The sequence below is a fragment of the Mauremys reevesii genome, linkage group 1, assembly GCF_016161935.1.
Source record: "Mauremys reevesii isolate NIE-2019 linkage group 1, ASM1616193v1, whole genome shotgun sequence".
NCBI classification, from domain to species: domain Eukaryota; kingdom Metazoa; phylum Chordata; order Testudines; family Geoemydidae; genus Mauremys; species Mauremys reevesii.
Window position 1 is genome coordinate 187,353,014 of NC_052623.1, and position 21,255 is coordinate 187,374,268.

General features: G+C 37.6%; 1 protein-coding gene across 8 annotated transcripts in view; it reads left to right on the forward strand.

Annotated features, from left to right (window-relative positions):
• Positions 1-21,255, forward strand: part of CADM2 (cell adhesion molecule 2) — a 1,013,511-nt gene that overhangs the window by 955,066 nt on the left and 37,190 nt on the right. For 7 of the 8 annotated variants that reach the window (XM_039483428.1, XM_039483441.1, XM_039483430.1 and 4 more), the window contains one exon: positions 5,031-5,150. The exons of the other annotated variant lie outside the window; for it this stretch is intronic. In XM_039483428.1, coding sequence (XP_039339362.1) covers positions 5,031-5,150 — 120 coding nt within the window. The remainder of the gene's footprint in view (positions 1-5,030; positions 5,151-21,255) is intronic. 8 annotated transcript variants of the gene reach the window in all.

Genomic DNA, 21,255 nt, shown 5'->3' on the forward strand with positions numbered 1-21,255 from the left:
CAGGGAGGATGAGGCCCTGTTCTAGCAGTTGAGGTGTGAAAACCAAGGGAGGAGAAACTGGTTCTGTAGTTGGCAAGCCATTCACAGTCTTTGTTTAATCCTGAGCTGATGGTGTCAAATTTGCAGATGAACTGAAGCTCAGCAGTTTCTCTTTGAAGTCTGGTCCTGAAGTTTTTTTGCTGCAGGATGGCCACCTTAAGATCTGCTATTGTGTGGCCAGGGAGGTTGAAGTGTTCTCCTACAGGTTTTTGTATATTGCCATTCCTAATATCTGATTTGTGTCCATTTATCCTTTTCCATAGAGACTGTCCAGTTTGGCCAATGTAAATAGCAGAGGGGCATTGCTGGCATATGATGGCGTATATTACATTGGTGGACGTGCAGGTGAATGAACCGGTGATGGTGTGGCTGATCTGGTTAGGTCCTGTGATGGTGTCACTGCTGTAGATATGTGGGCAGAGTTAGCATCGAGGTTTGTTGCATGGATTGGTTCCTGAGCTAGATTACTATGGTGCAGTGTGCAGTTACTGGTGAGAATAAGCTTCAGGTTGTCTGTGGGCGAGGACTGGCCTGCCACCCAAGGCCTGTGAAAGTGTGGGATCATTGTCCAGGATGGGTTGTAGATCCCTGATGATGCGTTGGAGGGGTTTTAGCTGGGGACTGTATGTGATGGCCAGTGGAGTCCTGTTGGTTTCTTTCTTGGGTTTGTCTTGCAGTAGGAAGCTTCTGGGTACACGTCTGGCTCTGTTGATCTGTTTCCTTATTTCCTCGTGCGGGTACTGTAGTTTTGAGAATGCTTGGTGGAGATTTTGTAGGTATTGGTCTCTGTCTGAGGGGTTAGAGCAGATGCGGTTGTACCTCAGTGCTTGGCTGTAGACAATGGATCTTGTGGTGTGCCCAGGATGGAAGCTGGAGGCATGAAGGTATGCATAGCGGTCGGTAGGTTTTCGGTATAGGGCGGTGTTAATGTGACACAAATCAGATATTCTTTGCTGCTTTTACAAATTTGATGTATCACCAGTTGAACAAGAACACAGCTTTAAAAATACACCAATAGTGATTTCTGTGCCCTAAACAGCAGCTTCTACTGTACTTTGTTGAATATTAGAACATGTTGCCATCTGGCTGATTTAAAGGAAACATCCTTCTAGGTTTCAAGACCCACTATATATCACCCATATCTCACTCCATGTCAGCAAACAATGAAAGCATAGAGTGTGCTGCAAATGGTTTTCTCCTTGTAGGGCAATCAAAAATGTTTTGCTTGCTGTTATGCAAAATCACTTTTGAGGCAATGACCAGTAAATTGTTCAAAAGTACCAAAAATGATTTAGGAGCCTGCCTGATTTATGAGGAAAGATTAAAAAAACTGAGCATGTTTAGTTTTGAGAAAAGGAGACTGAGGATGTGTGTGTGGGGCGGGGGGGCTGATAACAGTTTTAAAAAATGTTAAGGACTGTTACAAATAGGACTGTGATCAATTGTTCTCCATGGCCACTGAGATTAGGACAAGAAGAAGTGGGCTTAATCTGCAGCAAGGAGGGGTTACATTAACATAAAGTATAAGGGTAGTTAAATTCTGGAATAGGCTTCCAAGGGAGGTTGTAGAATCCCCATCATTGGAGGTTTTTAAGAATGGGTTGAAAAAATACCATTCACGGTTCTAGGTTTGCTTGGTTCTCCCTCATTGCAGAGGTTGAACCTGATAACTTCTAGAGGTCACTTCCAGCTCAACATTTCCATGATTCCATCTCAGAAACAATCAATGGGAATTAGGGTCCCAAGTGGCTAAATCTCATAAATATGGGACTTTGGCTCCTAAGTCACTCATGTGCTTTTGAAAATTATCACCCAACATCTACAGTTAGGTTAGCCAAAGTGTGATTTAAGGATGAAATGCAGTCCACAGAGTTCTAAAATGTGTGGTTTGTAGTTGCTGTAAGGATAGATACGTAGTTACTAATATAAGAGAGTGTGCCAAATGAGATGTGATGTTACTATAGGAGTGACTCTACTGAACATAACCAATGTGAGCGAGATGTTTCCAGGACCCTGAGGAGACTCAGACTTAACTCAGAGTGCAGATGGATCTTCTCTCCAACCAAGCTGACTCCTGCTTGCTAACTAAGCATGACAGTTGCCCTCTTCCAGTAACTTTAGGGTATGAATAAAGTTGCTGAACCACAGACATTTTATAATAAATTTATATTCCTTCTATTAAAAAAGTAACATGAACATGCCAGTATTATGTGTACATTTATTTTGATTTTAACACAGCACAAATTATATGTAAATTAGTTTAATTCTTGAGACGGAGGCCAAGCTGTCCATTGGGCATTTGGTGTCATGCCTTGATCTGGATGCTAATTTCTGGACAGTTTCATTTTTCTCTGAGATCAGAAAAGTTTATTCTTGTCCAGCCAATAGCATCTGCTAGTGCCCATTAACAAGTCTCCCTCACCCTGTAAAGGTATGAGAGGTGAGGGATGTAATTTTAGATCTGAAACGTTGTGAGGAAAACTTCCAAACCATAAAAAGAATCAGCAAATAAATCAGGGGTCGGTAGCCTTTCTGAAGTGCTGTGCCGAGTCTTCATTTATTCACTCTAATTTAAGGTTTTGCATGCCAGTAATACATTTAAATGTTTTTAGAAGGTCTCTTTCTAGTAGTCTATAATATATAACTAAACTATTGTTGGATGTAAAGTAAATAAGGTTTTTAAAATGTTTAAGAAGCTTCATTTAAAATTAAATTAAAATGCAGAGCCCCCCGGACCGGTGGCCAGGACCCGGGCAGTGTGAGTGCCATTGTAAATCAGCTCACGTGCCACCTTCGGCACGCATGCCATAGGTTGCCTACCCCTGAAATAAATGATTCTGAAGTCCACTGGCAACCCATTCAAATCAATATGTGACAAACTCAGTAGAATGATGAAAAAGATTGTTATTAAGCATAAATGCAAATGACAGAAGTAGGACGTTTACAGTGGTTCAATTGCACATTTAGGGAAGTCACCTAAAACAAATGTAAGGCTTGTTCACTATGTTCGGTGTATAAAACTCATATATAGCTGCCTTTTTAAAAAAATGTATCAAGTTTTGCATTGAATATCAGGTACATTATTTTTTCTTCTAAATAGTGCAGATTTTATCAGATGTCCATCTAGGAAGGAGTTTCACATTATGGGAAATAATTGTATACATCAGTGCATATAACATATTTTTTATAAAATGTTAATTAATTTCTAATGCTAGTTAAAGACAGTTCTATTTAATTATAATGGCAGTCACACTCCAGGCAATATTACAGTTTGTCCTAGTGATTAATGTGTCTACATTCGTTATTTAAAAAGCTTATTTTCTTAATTTTGCTGATTTGGGAATATTTCCTACTGAAGAACAGGTATAAACATCAGTGTACTAAAGGTGAAAGAGTGATCTCATGCAGCTCTCTGATATTTTCCAAAGTGGAAAATTCTGCAGGTATAGAGTATAGAACAAATAATGATGTTATTTATCAAAAGCAAAATAACTGAGGGAATGACAGGGAAACTTTTTTTAAATGGCAAAATAATCTGTCATCCAGCCTGAAAATAATGCAAATATGTGAAATCAAAAGCCAAAGGAAATAATTAGTTTGTGCTGAACTCAGGACCCCATTCCTGAACTGTCTCCGTCAGGGCCCAATCCTGTGAAGTGCTGAGCATCTTTGACTACCACTGAATTCATTGGGAGCTGATGGTGCTCAAGGAGATGCATGATTGGGCCCTTAATAAATTACATCTTTCTGTAGCAAGGCAAGACTGAAATGATGGGCCAGATTGTGATCCCAAGGCATGTGGGTAGCATGTTGCTTCTGAAGTAACTTACTTACTCCCCGCTCAAGCCAATGGGGCTATGTATGGAGTAAGAATGGTATTCACCATAAGGAGTTCAGAATCTGGCCCTTTGCCTTTAAAACCGAGGTCTGGGAAATCTGTGCAGATGCTTTTATCTTCCTTATTGAAGTGTTTTCCTCTATTTCCTTTCATCTTTTCTTATTTACAGTCCCTTCCTAGGCAAAAGGAACATTGATCTTTATTGCTCTTGGCAGTGCAGATCTAAGTATTGTGTTTCTGTATGTATGATTGTTTCCTATATATTTAAATCTCATTTTACTATAAGGAATTTTGATTGTGATCTGACCAAAAGCAATGCATTTAGCTTAGCAGATCTGCATTTACTCAGCTCAGAGTATGACCAAGAGATGGAGAGGATTTTGTAGGATGCCGTTGTTGAAGACTTGCGCCTTTTCCTACTTCTACATACACCTGTAGTTATAAAATTACCATGAATCTTTCTGGATGTTGGGTTTCAAATGAAATTTCTTAGGAGTTATTAAAATACTGCTATATGTTAAGTATCCCATTTTCAGGATGATTGTAAAACTATTTTGCCTGTTAGTAAGGGTAAGGAGTTTGAAATGTACTTTGCTCTGGATCTCAGCAGACAACTGGGTCTTAAACAAATTTGTGGGAAGAAGACAAGCAAACCGAAAAAAAGCAGCTTTTATAGTTAGTAGCAATTTCCCCTTTTTCCTTCCATTGAGTCTGTCTGAAAATAGGTGTTTTAACATACTGCCATTTCTCGTTAACATGTGTGTGTTTATTTAGCATGATGGTGTTGTTTTTTTCATCTCCCACTCTGACACAGCATGTTTCATCTATATTTGGTTTCTACCATATGAGACCTTTAAAATGGCTCAGTGAAGAAATGGATTCTTGTCACTTAAATATTCACTCTCCAGATCTGTGGAAACTTGATCGTTTTAACAGTGTTTTAAATTCTTTTCCCTTGATGTTTGAATATAAAACTAGAGAGTGATATGTCAAGAATTTCAAGGTACCCTACTGTACCTGTAATAATCTGTGTGAAGCATGTTTTAATTTATACATTTTACTACATATTTGTATTTACAAATTGAACCATTATTATGCTTCTCCTTTGTTTGCATGATATGATTTTATTTTATATTTTTTTTCCACTCACCAGATGTTTCCAACACTTTGCTTCCCACCACTGTCATCCCCTCACTTACCACTGCAACAGTCACAACCACTGTAGCCTTAACAACCAGCACAGCCACATCGGCAACAGCCATCAGCACCAGAGGTACAGTATTCTTCTTTGTTATGGCCTGAAAAACCCATTATAAATAGGAAATTACAGGGAATTTTAAAGGAGATAGAAAATGCTCAGGAGGGAATTTAATCATTTTGCCTAAATATGTGTTTATATAAAGTAATAAATACATATGACAATAGTGAAGAAGGTCTAATAAAACATTCTTACCACTCCAGCAATGAGTGTGTAAACTTTTATAGGGTGACTTAATTATTTATTTACGTTTGCACGTCATTTTTTAAGGTTAGCAACTTTAACTCTTATGTAAAATGCAAATATGATATTTTAAAATAAGCATTACTTTTTTAAACTGGTTAATATTAGTAGCATTCATAGTGTTAGTTTTTTTATTAATTATCAATTACTAGTAATTAATGATTTTGCTTCCTGGTACTAATGTGGAATACAAGATACATATCTTGCATTTGGAATTTCTATAGACTTAATCCTGCTTGTAATACAATGGAGATCTTTCTCATGCTTGTTAGTCTTAAGTTTTAAGAAGCTTTCAATTTAAAGAATGTCTTTATCTGACCTGAGCTACAGTATATCAAATGAATTTTCTTTTCCCTAGATCTCTATTTTAAGATGATGTTTCTGGTAGTGTCCTGCCCTGCCTTGGGACAGAATCTAGATTCAGTTCCTAGGCTTAGTCTCTTATTCACAGGCCCTGCACATACTGGGAGTGTTGCAAAGGGTGCTTGGCATTAGAGGATTGTGTGCCTTGCTTCATAAACTAACATCTCCCTCTCTGATTAAGGAGCAGTTTTCATGTAGTCTTGAAAAAAAAAAAAAGGTAGTGTAACCTCTGAGTTAGGCTTGAAGTAAACAGTGGGAGGAGGATCTTCTGTCATCCACTGAAGGCACCAATGAATTAGAGAGAGAGAGAGAAATACATTTAAATACTGTCAAGAGATATTTCTATAATGAGGCGTAAATCTCTTGGGAAAGCTAGGACTACTTATGTTCTGAAAACCTTTCTCTCTAGAAGCATTTTCATGATAAACACATTAAAACTGGGTTTAAGTTTATGACCTAGTAGCTGAAGCACTGGACTGGGAAACAGGAGACCTGGATTTTATTCCTGGCTCTGCCATTGACCTGGTGGGTGACCTTGGGCAAGTCACTTTCCCCTCCCCTTGCCACAGTTTCCCCATTTGTAAAATGGAGATAATGACTCTGCCTTTGTAAAGCTCCTGGAGACCTATGAATGAAAAAGTGCTATATAAGAACTTGGTATTATTATTTGGAATGGTAGGATTTTTCCTGAACCTGTCTAAAACCCGTGTAAAAAGATTAGGCAATCCTGGCAATGATATCCACAGTTGTTTCACTAATAGTGCATTAATATTTTAGTACTGTGACCTCTGCATGAAATTAAACTGACCTACAATCTCAAAATACATATTTTTTATTTTATTAATCCTCATACAATGTCCACAGTGTGAAAATGTGTGACCTTCTTAATGATAAGAGAAAGTGAAAAACATTACAGAAATATCTACCCAACTGTAAGGAAGGGAGATGTTGTAAATAGCAGCTAGGCAGCAAATGGCCACTTTAGGGCTATTGTGGCTTGTCTTTCTTAAATTAAAATGCTGGCTATTAGAAAAGGGGGAAGTTTCCTAAAAAAGGATGATTCTACCCCATGGAGTTTCATTAGGACTATGCATTTATACAGGAAAGTATTTGGGGGGTACTGACTGAATTCCCACATTGTTGAGGGCCGGAGGTGTGGATGAAAGACATTTCTAGGTTTTTCAGACCGGAGTGCAGTGTTCTGAAATAGAAATTTTTTTGGTTGCTGTATGTTCCTGGAATCACTGATACACTAAACTGCTGATGTCAAAACCATCTTACTCCATCATGCAGTGTAGCTTCTTTGCATAGGATCTCACTCCCTGGCTTCTTAAGTGCTAATTTTGATCGTTTGGATGTTCTGCATTACGGAATGATGGCTGGTAAAGAAGTGTTTCATTTGTAAGCTTCAGTCCTCCTGTATATTAGAATATGTTTAATCTGACATTGGAATGAGCATTAGGATGGGTTCAGACAAGCAGCCAAAAGTCCAAATTCTTGACTGAACCCGATCCAAATTTTCTGATCCTATTCAGGTGATTTCCAGTATTGCTTGTTTCAGGCCATGAAGGAAATACCACAGGAACAAACCTTTCTGAGGCATTACTGTTTATTATCCCAGCAGGAATTAGGACGTGAAGGGGCTCATAAAATTGAGAAGTTATTCAAATAGTTTCAAACCTACAACACTGTTAGTTTTGGCTCCTGTTTGAGTGTGGGGTGAAGGGTCTGTTGGTTCTTATTTCATCTCAACTTGTTCATCCATCCCTTAATCTAAATTAGTGGAAGTTTGCTCCAGATTTTATGTCTGTAGATAAAGTGTGTTTGAATTGGTTTCTAATGGTGTCTTAACAGCTAGACAATCTCCTTTGTGTTTTGTCTGGTGCATTTCTGATATTTTACTAACATTATAACTCTATATTTATGCTTCAAGATGCATGTATGATCCCTCAATTTGTTTTATTATTACTTGCAGTAAATAATACCTTTCAGGAGGTGTTTTAAAATGTCACTCCTTAGGTTATATCATTCCTATGAGATGCCTTTTGAAGAGTTATAATATGGGTGTAGTTTGGATGGGCCAGGGAGGCATTGCCCTCACCCCACAAACTGCAAACCTCAGGCAGGCGCAGAATTCCTTCCCTCCCACGCCTGTGAGAGCCCTGTTGGCCTGACAGGAGCTGCCTCCCCAAATCTAGAAGTAAAACTATGCTTACGGTTATAACATAGGACATGTAGCTCCTATGCTTAAGAGTGTGCCTGAAACATCAAATTATTTTATGTTACAGTAATTCCATATCTCACTGTGCCTATGATATATTCTACTTATTCCACAAATGAAGTAAAACTGACAGTTGATTCTAAAGTTTTGTGAGCCAGGTGTTGTCTTTGTTTGCCTAAAGGTCAGCAAGCAGTATGGAGGAGTTCCTGTGTCTCCTTCAATAACTAACATATTTTACAAAAGGCCTCCGTAGTCAAACTTTTCACTCGCTCACACGTACACCCACATTCATATTTGAAGTTATGCTGAATCCTGTAAATATTAAGTGACATCCCTTTGCTTGTGTATTACACTTCAGCTTGGAAAATCTGAGTGCAATTTGATGCTGGGAAAGAGGGCACTCCTTTATAAATTTGTCTGGCAGGTCTTAAGCCTTAACCACCACGTTGAGGAAAGCATGACAAAATGAGACCAAAATATGCGGAAGAAAGAAAGCTAGAAAACGGAAAAAAGGACAAGTACATTGTATATGAAGAGTTTCCATTTTACCAGGATTTATGTCCCTTTGCCCTGCCAGAACAGCACAAAGGGACCTTAAACTTGCCCCAAGTGGACAGCTGAGGAATCCCCTGAGGCTCTGAGCTAGCATGCCTGGCTCTTGGCACACTCACAGCCCTCCAAAATGGAAGCCCTTTCTCCCTCCCAGAAATTATTTCACCAGTCTTTTTTCCCTTCACTGTTCTTTCTGTGGTTATATCCCTTTCCCAACTGGCAGGAAAACAGATATAGATCTTGTAAGCCTTGATAGCCGTGGCTTAAACTGTTAAAGAACTACAAAAAAATAATACAGGTATGAGTATAATAACGTGTGAACAGTCAGATAGCAAAAGAAAACAAATTCATTATTTAATATATTCAATTATATTGCTCATATGTGGGTGATTCGGTCTCGACTGACTCACTTGTGAAATGATTGTGCCAAAATGTTCAAAGCTATATATAGCAATGCCTCAAAACATCTCCAAAAGTCATTGCACATAATACAGGATACAGTGCTGCTTCCAGGCAGCTGCACTGGGAACTTCAAGAGTTTGTGTAATACTCAGAATGCTTAAAAAGTCAAATTTTAAAAATTTCACTGCTCATCCATGCCCACTTCACTTCTTTTTTTTATTAAGGCTCTGGTATAAAGAGGTATAAATGACATCTGTGGAACTAAATATAAAAATGGGTTTACATTAAATTAAGGGAGGTACTGAGTGTTTGATCATTATGGTTTAGTTTAAATTAAATCTGACTATTTTTATTTAATCACACAGAATTTCAACAGTCTGAACTGTTAGATTACTCACATTTTTTTCTCTCCCCTTTCCTTTTTATCTTATTGTCGGTATAGGAATAAAAAATTGACTAGAGCATCTGTTTTATTAAAGCAAGTTAAACTGTAAGAATTACCTGGGCAGTGCTTCCATTCCCCGGCTCCTTTGATATCAAAAGAATATTCAGCATTATCTGTTCTTTGCTTGTGCCTTCACTTTTCTTCCACGTGATCTCATTAACGTACCTCAGTACTTTGAGATATTGACAGAGAGATAAACCACAAAGCAACAGAGAAGTCATAGAATATGCAGGACCAAAGGAGCCCAGCACTGTTAAACAGTGACTGAGATAAGGAAAGAGTTATATCTCAAAGATAGCTACTGTATGTTTACTTACATTCACCACTAATAATAAATAGAGCTATCAGTGTGTAATCTTAAAAGCAGTTTTGTCTGACAGCATTTTAAACAGCTAGTTGTTTTATAGACTACTTTATAACTGGGTGGCTGTAATTTAACAATAAATTTATGTCTGCTTTCACTCAAACCAGATAAGGAAATTACAACTATTTTCCTCTCTCCCTTCACCAGTTTTAATCAGCTCCCACTAGTTTACCAACCTCAGGATTTTCCTACAGACCTAAACATATGCAGCCTAAGTCCAGAATATGGACTACTCTGTAAGCTATGATTTTTTTTTCTCCAGAGACCCTGTCAAATGCATTAGCATCTACACTATGAGAATTGATTCCCACCCTGTAATGACTTGATGATTATTTTATGCTCTTTTCTTTCCCAATCTCCTTTGCTCTGTTTCAAGAATGCACTGAGTCTCCAAGTTGCATCCAGACTTCTTAGAACTGGAGGTCTCAGCATATCCCTAGAAACAGAAAGAAACAGAGAGCAAGACATCTGAACTTAAAGTACAAGGTTAACCCTGACTCCAAGGTCAAACTACAGAACGTCTTTCCTAGTTCTAAGCGTAATACTAGCATGGAGGCTTGGTCCAGAAAAAGTCCAAATGGACTTCTATGGAATGTTGAGGAATTTAGGGCTTTTAAAAAAAAACCGAATCCACCTACACAGCAGCTTCAGGGGGCACCAGCTGTTTATACAGAGGTTCCAAAATAGTTTTGTCTTCACTTAAGCAAAGAAATAGGAATATTACCAGCTCTGCCTCTTTCTCAGCATGTTGCATGTTTTTCCTGACTGCACAAAAGCTCCAAGGTGCTACAGCCCTACACTTAGGAGAATTTCTGATTTGAGAATTTCTGAATTTCTATGTGTTGAGAGAAACCCTTACATTTTCCACAAAGAAAATGGGATTCTCTGAAAATCACCCACACAGAATTCATCTTAAAGGTTGTAAAAGAATAAAATGTTTCCTTCCTTCTGCTCAGATTCCATGTACAACAGGCAAAAAAGCATAGTATATGTGTACACCTACACAGGCCTTCTAAGATATATATAAAAAGAGCTTGATGCCTTCAGTTTCCTATAACCTTTAATATTGAAGTTATCAATCTCTGTATAAAGCCAGCCATCAACGAGCCTAAAAGGGAAAGACTATCATCGTAATGACCATTTTTATCTAATCTCTAGAGTGCTGACATGGGTCATAATAGTTCCTACATTTTATTCATGTCTAGAGATTTCCGATAGTGAAGAATCAATGGAATATAGAAGAAACAAGATAGAAAAAATTCCTTTTTTACCTGTTAATTTTTGTGTGTGAAGCGTATGCCTACGCTGCAATAAAACACCTGCAGGTGGCCCGTGGCAGCTTATGCAGGCTCAGCGGGCGCAGGCTCTCCGGCTATCAAACTGAAGTCTAAATGCCCAGGTTCAGGCTGTAACTTGATAGCCCAACACCCCATATCAGCTGACACAGGCCAGTTGTAGGTGTTTTATTGCAATGTAGACATGCCCTAAATGATTGTCTACAGATTTTTCCCCACTCTTCATTGCCAAAAAATGATTAATTTCATATTTACATCATACTTAGATGGCAAACTATTTTTGTGATTTCCTATACTTTGAATACTGCACTTTCTAAAAGGTAGGTGTGGGATGACTGAAATTTACTTGGGTTTTCAGTGTTATCTGCAGAGACTTATTTTTAACTTCAGGCTCCCCTGCAGATTAGGAGATAACTAAGCGCCCCACCTCCAATAAAAGAGCAGTTAGTGATACCATTTTTCATGTTGAGTAATCCCTTACTATATTATTATAGCCCAGCTGATTTCAGTGGGATGGCCCATGGTTTAATGTGCTATTCATAAATTTTAATCTTTGAATCTATTAAATCCAGGAAGGGACTATTAGATTATCTAATCTAACCTCCTTTATAACAGAAGGCATAGAATTTCACCCAGTTACTCCTGTAATGAAGCCCAATAACTTGTGTTTGACTAAAGTATACTGCCCAAAAAGAAGCCACAATCTTGATTTGAAGACTTCCCTTGGTAGTTTGTTCCAATGGCTAATCATCCTCACTGTTTAAAAACATGTTCCTTACTTCTAATTTGAATGTGTCTAGCTTTAATTCCCAGCCATTGGTTCTTATGATTTTCTCCACTAGATTAAAGACCCCATTAGTAGCTGGTATTTTCTCCACATATTCAGTGTAAATAAAAGCATCAGAATCTGCCCTAGAATTATCTATTGTATTTCACTTGGGTGGGCTGAATCCACAAGTGTCTGACTCTTATTAAGATCTTGCTATGGTTTTGGTATGCATTTTTGGGGGGGCAGGGCAGGAGGAAGGGGTTATTTATCCTTATATGTAAATACAGTATCAAGGGTGTAGGCAGCAAGCTTCTATTTAACAGTCAGGGAAGATATGCCAGTAGTGTCTGTTGAGCTTGATGCTTTGTTGCTGGGCTTAATTTAAATGAGATCCAATGGTGTGTGTGTATATATATACACATTTCTATTTTTTTTTCTTTTGGGGAGATTTTTGTGGACTTTAATAGTGCCCTGTAAAAACTGAGATGAATTTTTCTAAATGTATTCTATATTGCAGAATTTTGACATGTTTTCTCTACTATTCAAAAAAGACAAATAATAAATAAATATAATTTAGTATCACTATAGTTAAAAACATGTGACAAATAAGTTAACTGTATGTTTACATATGATGTGAAGTGTTAATATCCAAAACAGGGTCTAAAAATTAGGAAAGAAACAGTAGGAGAAAAAAAATGCTTTATATGTTTCAAATTTATTAGCAACACCTTTAATAAGAAATGTATGTCTGTCTCACAAACCAGAAAACTAGAGTAATCAGCTGTGCCTTTGAAGTTGAAAAGATTACTGAATCTGCCCTTGCCTTCTCTGATACTTGAAACACAGTTAATAACTTCCGGCACGAACTTCATGAAACACTGAATTGATACTAATTATACTAATGTTTTGCAATAAAGATGACCTTGGGAAAACCTGAAGCTTACAGTACCCCCAATAACAATTAAATAATACCAAATCTGCAAAGCATGACCTTGGAGATGGATCTAGACTGACCTATTAATGTTCACATTCATATAACATTAAATTAATATACTTAGGCTGTCTTAATTTCAAAATATAGCTGTATATATAGACCTACAGTATTTGATGATTTACCTGATTTTTAAATTATCACAAGATACACATCTATACTGATTATAATTTGGCTTCCTCCAGAAAATAAAACATCACTGTGCTATTCAAACAGATTAACACAAAAGATGTCTGGGCTTCTAACAAAGTGGATTAAAAATGTATCTCCTCCTTAAATAAGAAACAGTTAGAAAAAACAATGAAAATATTGCAACAGGTTCACTAGTTTAAAACACAAAAAAATTTCATGGCTAATGGTATGCTGCAATATGTCTATCATATCGGGGTGGAGGGGAAAAAGAGCCAACAATATTAAAGGGAAAAAAAGGCAATAAACTTAATCCCAGCGATGCATTGGTACAGGAATCTTAAAACACATCCCTCAACACAGTGTAGGTGAAAGACATAGAAGCACGAGGGGAATCTGGTTTGAAGTGTACAATCTCCTAAATGGTTATATCTAATCTTGGCCCAGTTATTTTTTTCATCTTAAAAAAAATTACAAACTCATCTACTCTCAGGAATACAGGGTGGAAAAACCTTATTCAATAACACTTGACTCACTGTCTGAGAATAAAAGACTGAATGGAAAAGTATAAATGGAAGAGAGTGAAAAAAAATGAAATTCAGAACCGACACAAGGAAGTACTTTTCACTCAAAGAGAAATACAATTTTTCAATAGCCTATTGAGCCAAGTTTGGAATTGAAGGTACTGAGGTCATTAAAGAAGAAGCGAGATGCTATTCTGGAGGAACTGTGTTAACCAAGAGGACTTGCAATGGGCTGAATAGCCTTTTCCTTTTCCCCAAATTTATGTTCTTTTTGAAAAACTTTGATTACAAGTCATCCTGCTGTGATTTAGATAGCATGAATTCAGAAAGAGTGAATCAAATCCCTTAAATCAAGGATGCTTGGGTTTCTTTCTAGGTCTGAATTCTTGCCAGTCTGTAATAGAAAACTACCAGTTGAGAAAAAATGGATCAGGAGTGGCAATTTACCTTAATATGCAATTTCCCTTTCCAGCTGATAAAGGGTAAGAGATGAGGATTCTGGACAACAAAGGCCAGCATATGAATCACTATGGGGATATGTTATGGACAGTTAGAAATGACAGACAGACAAGATTTTAAGAAACCATTCTATTTATTTTAAGACAATAAAAACTTCTTTTGCTAATAGGTCTCCACAGGACAGATCAGGTGAAATATTATGTTCTGAACTGTCTAGAAATGAGGCAACTTATGTTCATGAAATTAAAACTCTCTCAGTCAGTCATCACTGATTTTTGGAACCACATGCATAGACACAATAGATAGAGAATCAGCTGTTTGTAACAATATTAACACTAATATAGGAAGTGAACACCAGGAAAGGGTTAAAAATATAACATCTACAGGCTCGTCTATTGATGCAGTTTTCAGTACTGAACAAAGACAGTTTTTAATGTTTAGGGATGGAAAGTGTGATTTAAATATTGTCCCTGTTGTTGGAATGCACGTGGTTATCACAGACAAAGCTTTAGATTCTTTAATATTAGCATTATCCTCCATTTTGACCTTACACAACCAATTCCACACAACTCAGGTAAAGTTTTATGGTGCTGTTGTGTGTCAAGACCTGCATCTAGGACCCTCCTGTAATTTTGAAATTGTTTGTGTCCTTTTCAGAGTGATAAGCAACTCTACGTTGTTTATGCTTTAAAACGACCCCTGAGTTTCCAAAGGCTGCTGAATTTTGGTGCCCTGTAGCCCCATGTCATTCTTTGAAGCATCTGTTTCCAATATTTCCGGAGTTAGTAAAGCTAAGAAGAAATGAGTCCTTTATTACCGTCAGGATGGCTCTTCTCCACCACATGATATTGTGCCAAGTACTTTCTGAGAGCTATTATAGGCTTCCAGTCCCTTTGGTACTCTGTCTTGTATAATAAGTCCCTTGTAGCATAGTGTGGCTATTGGGAATGCTGACAACAAGGCCATAGGAAACCAATTTACTAATTGTCTTTGTGTGACTGTGACACACACATCCTTACTTCCTGGCACATTAGGGCAATGCCCCCTTATTCTGACCAAATGCTTTCTATGCTAAATTCTCTGACTCCACAGTGAAAATCAGGGATTCTAGCCTTGACCTTGGACACAGAATGAACTTCTCCAGATTTATTATGAAATAGTAGGACTTTTAGTAAGAGACAGTTGCATTCACGTGTAATTCTAGGCCATTCACTGAATTTGCAGCAACTTAAAGTATATTAGTAGCACCTTAACTCACAACAGAAGCTGAATAGTTTCCCTCATTACTATAATAAAATGGATTGGTTGTAACCCCAATCAACTGGGGTTGTACCTTCTGCTGTTGGTGTACTATTCAGTTCTTCTTCAAATAGTGTCCCTATGGGTGCTCCACTTCCCATTAGACCCATAGAAACATACATCACAAAGGACTCCAGTTACTGCATAAGGTGGGGAGCTTCTTCTTGCCTGTACAAATTAAGAATCTCTTGACGGTTCAGAGCAGGGAATCTGTCTTTCTGTTTGTGTCAACAGTGCCTTGCACTTGTGGGTGCAAGCAGAATAAATATTGAATAATAAAGACAACCTCTCAATTTGGGCCCTGATTCAGGAAAGCACTAACAAACGTGTTTAATTTTAAGCACGTGTTTAAGTGCTGCCATGAATAGGGATAAGACAAATATTGCAGCTCTGTGCAATATTGTTGGGGCCCATGTTATAGTAAGTTTATGAGCGGTTTATGTATCACTGTGAGCCAGGGAATGAATGCAGCTCCAAGTGGGAGGGTTACCACAGCTCCTCCAGGACCCAAAAACAGTAGGGGACTGTAATTAAGATGAACCACTCAGCTTGTAAATGCCCCCAGAGACTTGGTTCAAACTGGGTTTTCAAACAACAACAGACAAAGACATGTCTTTGGGTATAAAAAGCTGAGCTTGAACTGACAATAGGTCCTTCTTTTGATTCAGCAATGGACAGGCCCCTCTGTCCAAGGCAGGGTCCTAATCCTTGTTGAAGGGTTGGAAGGACTTTGGCTTACCTCTGGTAAGCTTTTAGCATGTGTATAGGAACTTCTATTGTTTTTTTAGCTATTTTCTTTTCCCCTAAGAATAAATGTATTTTGCTTTGTGAAGGCTGGTTGGTCCCTGTTATGTACTGTAGTAGCCTCTGGAGAGGGTTAACCACAGGTTAGTCCTGGGGAAATCACCGTGAGGTGCAGTGGGACTGCAAGCCTGAACCCCTGGTCTGCAGAGAGATTCAGGGCTCTGCCTGAAAGAGGTAATAGCTGGGAGCCTGAAAGCTTAAGCGGGTGCCCTGGAGGAAGACGGGGGATGGGTCAAAGGTGCAGTTGACCCTGAAACAGTGACAAGGGATGATTTTCTGAATCAAAGCCTTGGTTTTATATAAAATACCATCTTCAATCGCATATAATAAGAGCCTCTGGTGCCTGCATTTAGCTGCAATATGCTATTCTGTCTGTAGCTTTTAACTTGATGACTGCAGTCTGGTAATACTAATCCTTCCTGCTCCTAGGAACTTCAGTGTGGAACCCAAAAAGAACTTGGAATATTTGAATCAATTCATTGGTATCTAAAATTCACCATCTTTACCCTTATTGATCAACTAGATGATTATTAGGCAACAGGTGACACATTCTGGAGAAATGGAAGGGAGTGGCCTCCTAGTTTGAATAGCGAGTCTATGAAATTGCATATGAAGATATAGCCCTGCCTCAAACAAATTACAATCTAAAATGACTAGTGGTGAAAGTTTGGGTGTAAGGGATATAGTCAGATGAAAAATTACTTTTTTGAACTGTGACTATCTTGGGTTTCCCCACCTGCTATATCATTTCTTCAGTTTGAGATTATCTAATGCTTTTAGGAAAACATGACAATACGAAGTCTATTTTATGTATGTTGATAGTCTTTTTAATTGTGTAGCATGCAAAGATCTCCTATCTCAAAGTGTAGTAATGTGATTGTCTGTATCATATGCAAAAGATTATCTTTTTAGAAAATTATTAATTATTTCAATCATTTTGCAGAATTTTCAGCAAGTAAATTAATGTCTTCCAGAGAGAGAGAGAGAATGAAATGGCAGGCAAATATCTTCAATTGCTTAGTCATGGTCAATTGAGGAGTACAAAATAGTTTAGCATTGGTACAGTCACCTGGAAAGTCAGCAAAGAGCTAATCTCTAATTTGGAATCTTGGTCAAGAATGATAATTGTCAGTGATGCCTTCTTATCTTAGTGAATGTAAAGAGCTGTCTGATGTATTGGATGATTTCTGAAACAGAACATCTAGAGAACTATTGCTTTTCCTTTACTTTTGAAATTCTCCAGTTTTTTCTTTGTTTTGAATTTGATCAAATTAAGTCCACATCATTTGATAGTTAAAAGCCCTGAGAAGCTCACTGGTCCCAGCTCCACTAAAAGTTGACCCCATTTAAATTTGCTTGTTACTGAGTTTTTCATTTTGCAGTTACATATAATGCCTGTAGATTAGCAAACATTGCCTCAGTTCATCAATTTGTTGTTATTTAAAAAGTCTCAGTCCTGCCCTCTGAAATACTACTATACACCACATTGCCTACTAATCTTTACAAAATTGCCTACGTATGTGCAGCTGTCACAGCTGTTCTGAGATTGTTTGGCAGTGTGTGCAGTGTAACAAAGTGTGGGGCTGATCCCTACCACATTCACAAATGCAGACTAGTACTGTATTCTATCCATTCTTGCAGCAATCAGAAAGAAAATGATGGTTCAGCAATAGAGCTGTGCTGCATTGGAAGCATCACCTACATACATGAGTAGTACAAAAGCACTTGTTTCTCATGGTAGCCTGACCAATTTACTCTAATGTTTGAAGTAGCAAGAATTAGAATTAAAACACTTCTTTTTCCAAAGGTAGTGAACCTTTTGTTAAAACTAAGTTTTATAAATCTTTCTGTGTCAGTCACATCATCTTACTTGTGAGAAAATTTCAGCTTTTCAATTACATTAATTTTACATTACAGTTCATTTACATTACAGCTTCACATTAATTGCATTAATCTGGCTACATAATCACACAGTATGTCAGTAATGGTTGCACCATGGCAGGTGTCTCCCTAGAACCTAACTTTGCAGATTTCTTTTCTGCTGAGCAAATGTTAGTGCCCAGGTATGCAGATATGAGCCTGATCCTGCAAAGACTTGCACATGCATGCTTAACTTTATGCACTATGAATGGTCCCCCTGAAGGCAATGTTGCTGGTAATAGTGAGTAAAATTAAGTATGTGGGTAAGTGAGGTCTAAATCCTGCTCTCTGAACTTCATTTATCAAAATCGGATCCTTAGTATATACTAAACTATCCAGACACTGACCAGAGCAGATACTGCAATGTGAATTTTTGCTGAGTAACTAGGGCCAAATATACTTTCAACTGACTCTTTTTTACTTTATTATTTAGCTATCATCTGGTTAAACCATGGGAATGTATTGCAGATTATTCCTTAGTGTTTAGAAAATACTTAGTACACAGTGAGTACTACTGTTAACTAAATAAGAATAATTATTAATGGTGTGACCAATACACTTGTAAGGCATTCTATTGCTTTGTAAAATACTGCATAGAGCAAGCACCTTTGCTTAAATGCAAATTTTGAGATAAGATCAAAATAATCCATATTAAATGCCCCTGAACTAGCTTGTGGATAGGTGGAAAGAGTGGGGGGATTTCAAATGTATGTATTCATTTTTACTTGCCTTTAAGCCTGCAGCACATCTCATTTATCCAAAATGCATCATGTTAGAATATTACTGATACCAGGGGTGGTGTTAACCTCCTCCCAGTGTGGGGCTGAGGTGGGCTAAACAGAAAACTGGGGCAAAGGGCTACGCTATCCATCTTGTGGGCACACATTTAGCTTTCCAAACCAAAGGCTCTATTCTTTCAGCACATGAACATTTATGCATGTAACTTCCTCCGCCACTAGCAGAGGTTATGAATGTACGTCCTCCACATATTAAGAAGATAATACATCCTATAAGCGTGCCAGTTTTACTGAGCCACTTGTAAGACACCCTGTAAAATTGGGAGAATTTACCTATTGTGAAGGTCGTTCACCTGTTATCTGCCACTGTTAAAAATATTACAGTTTTAAAGCTAGTTTAATTGACCACTGAGGATTCCCCCTGCAGAGGGAAATCCTCTGCTAGCACAGAGTTGCCAAAACAGCCTCCTGTGCCATCTGCCTTCAAGCCCTAGTGTATCGGCTGGAACTGAAGCAAAAGGGATGTGTCTAGAGCATCCCTGGTGGACTGCAGAGAAGTTCCTTAGGAGCCATGGTCACCCAACATACAATAAAAACAGTTTTTTGGCTGCTATAACTTTTTGCGTGGGACCAGTGCCAGTGAAGATCAAAATCCTGTGGCTGGAAAGGCATCTTGGCCATCCCCCATGTTTCCTATCTTGTACTGACGTCTAGGCTGGATGAATTCATTCCACAAAATATATACAGTATTTTGTAAGAGTTGGACAGTAAGCGCCGATTCCATGGGTGCTCCAGGGCTCAAGCACCCTCAGCACCCGCAGGGCCCGATTGATCTTTTGTGGGTCCCTGCCCCCTGAAACCCCACCCACCATTCCGTCCTGTGACCCTCCTCCCTATTCAGGCGCTTCCCCTTGAGGCCCTGCCTGCAACTCACACAGGAGGGAAGGGGGAAGAGAGGAGTACCCCCCAGCAAAACCAAAAGTCAGCACATGTGTATTGGACTGTCAGAACCAAAATCAATATTTTTAAATCATAATTTCAGTTTTTTAGATCAATAAATGAACTATTGGAAAAAACTGGCAAGCATATTTCATACATTGTTCAGGCAATGATATCATACAGAATACATACAAGTATCACCGGGTTCTCAAAACACATTGATTAATCAATAACTATTAGCTTTATTGGCAAATAATTTAACATTAAGCACATATTTAAGAGCTATCCTGAAAATGAATGGTGTTAAGTATGTCCTTAAGTATAGTATTGAATCAGGGCCTATCAAATTACAGTTAATTTACACCTAGTTATTCAATATGGAAAATATTATATGATTAAAATTGGTCTCGTTTTAAGATGGTGAGTGACTACAAACATGTTACCCTTCGGATCATAGTTTAAATTGTTAAAAATTAGGAGTTATATTAAAAAATTGTTTTATATTGTTAGATTATTCAATAGGAAATCCCAGAACAACTAGCCTCTTATTGTTGCAGTGTGGTAACAAATAAACAGAAACATATTAATTTTGAGATCACAACATTTAAATACAAAAGATCACTAGACGTCTATATCAAAATTGTCTTCTACTTCAATCCTAATCCTATTCCTATTAAACCAGATTATTCAACAACAACATTTATAAAATTATGTGTTGGTAGGCAAATGCAAATATACTAGGTTCACGAGTTTCAAACTAAAAAGCCCTAAGTTTTAGTAAAAATTATTTCATTCAAATTCTGGTGAAATTAAAGTAAGTGACTGATTTTATGAATCACCCAACATTTCATCAATATACTAATTTAACCCTCTTTTTTCCCTAAATTGACTGTTCAGAGTTTTCCCTGCCGTTGTCATAGTCTTAGAAAAGATATTTCTTAGCATCCTTGACAAGGTGAAATATAATAGGAAGGAGAAGTGAAACAGCAAAGCCTACCATAGAACCTTCTTCATGCAATATAAGATATTTTTTCATTCTAGCCCAAGTAGGTCTAGTTATAACTGGAAATATATATTTATGATAGTAATGAATATTTTATTTGGATCTCTAAACCACTGACCTTAATCTCTTATAACCTAAAGAAGACTCAATGATTGAGTTTGAGACAGAGGGTTAGAACCTGGGAGAAGTACAGTAGTAATGCTAGAAATGTGTAAATAATCCAGAAATATTTTAAAAGTTTATTTAGGGATTTAATTGATCCACAGATATGGAATTGAGAACTAAAGATGAAAACATACCTAAATTAGTTTAGTCTACTGGCCTGGAAAACAACGATTCTGAAGTTATTTACCATAGGAAAGATTTTTGTAAATCCTCATTTTTTCAAAGGGCCAATGTGTTGCACTCTTTGAATTTGGGCCCAATCCTCTAAATAGTTATGCATTGGTGTAACTTTACTCATATTAGTAGCCACACAATGATAAAATTACTTTAAACTTATTTGAAAGTTAGCTTGCAATGAAGTAGATTTTCTTCTGCTGTTAAATAATCTTCTATTTCTGTGTTTTTCTCTAGATGGAAGATTTTATTTGTAAGTAAGCCAAATAGTGGCCTAACAGCCATCAGAGGGAAAAGAAAGGGGCACTTGAGAGGAAGGTGT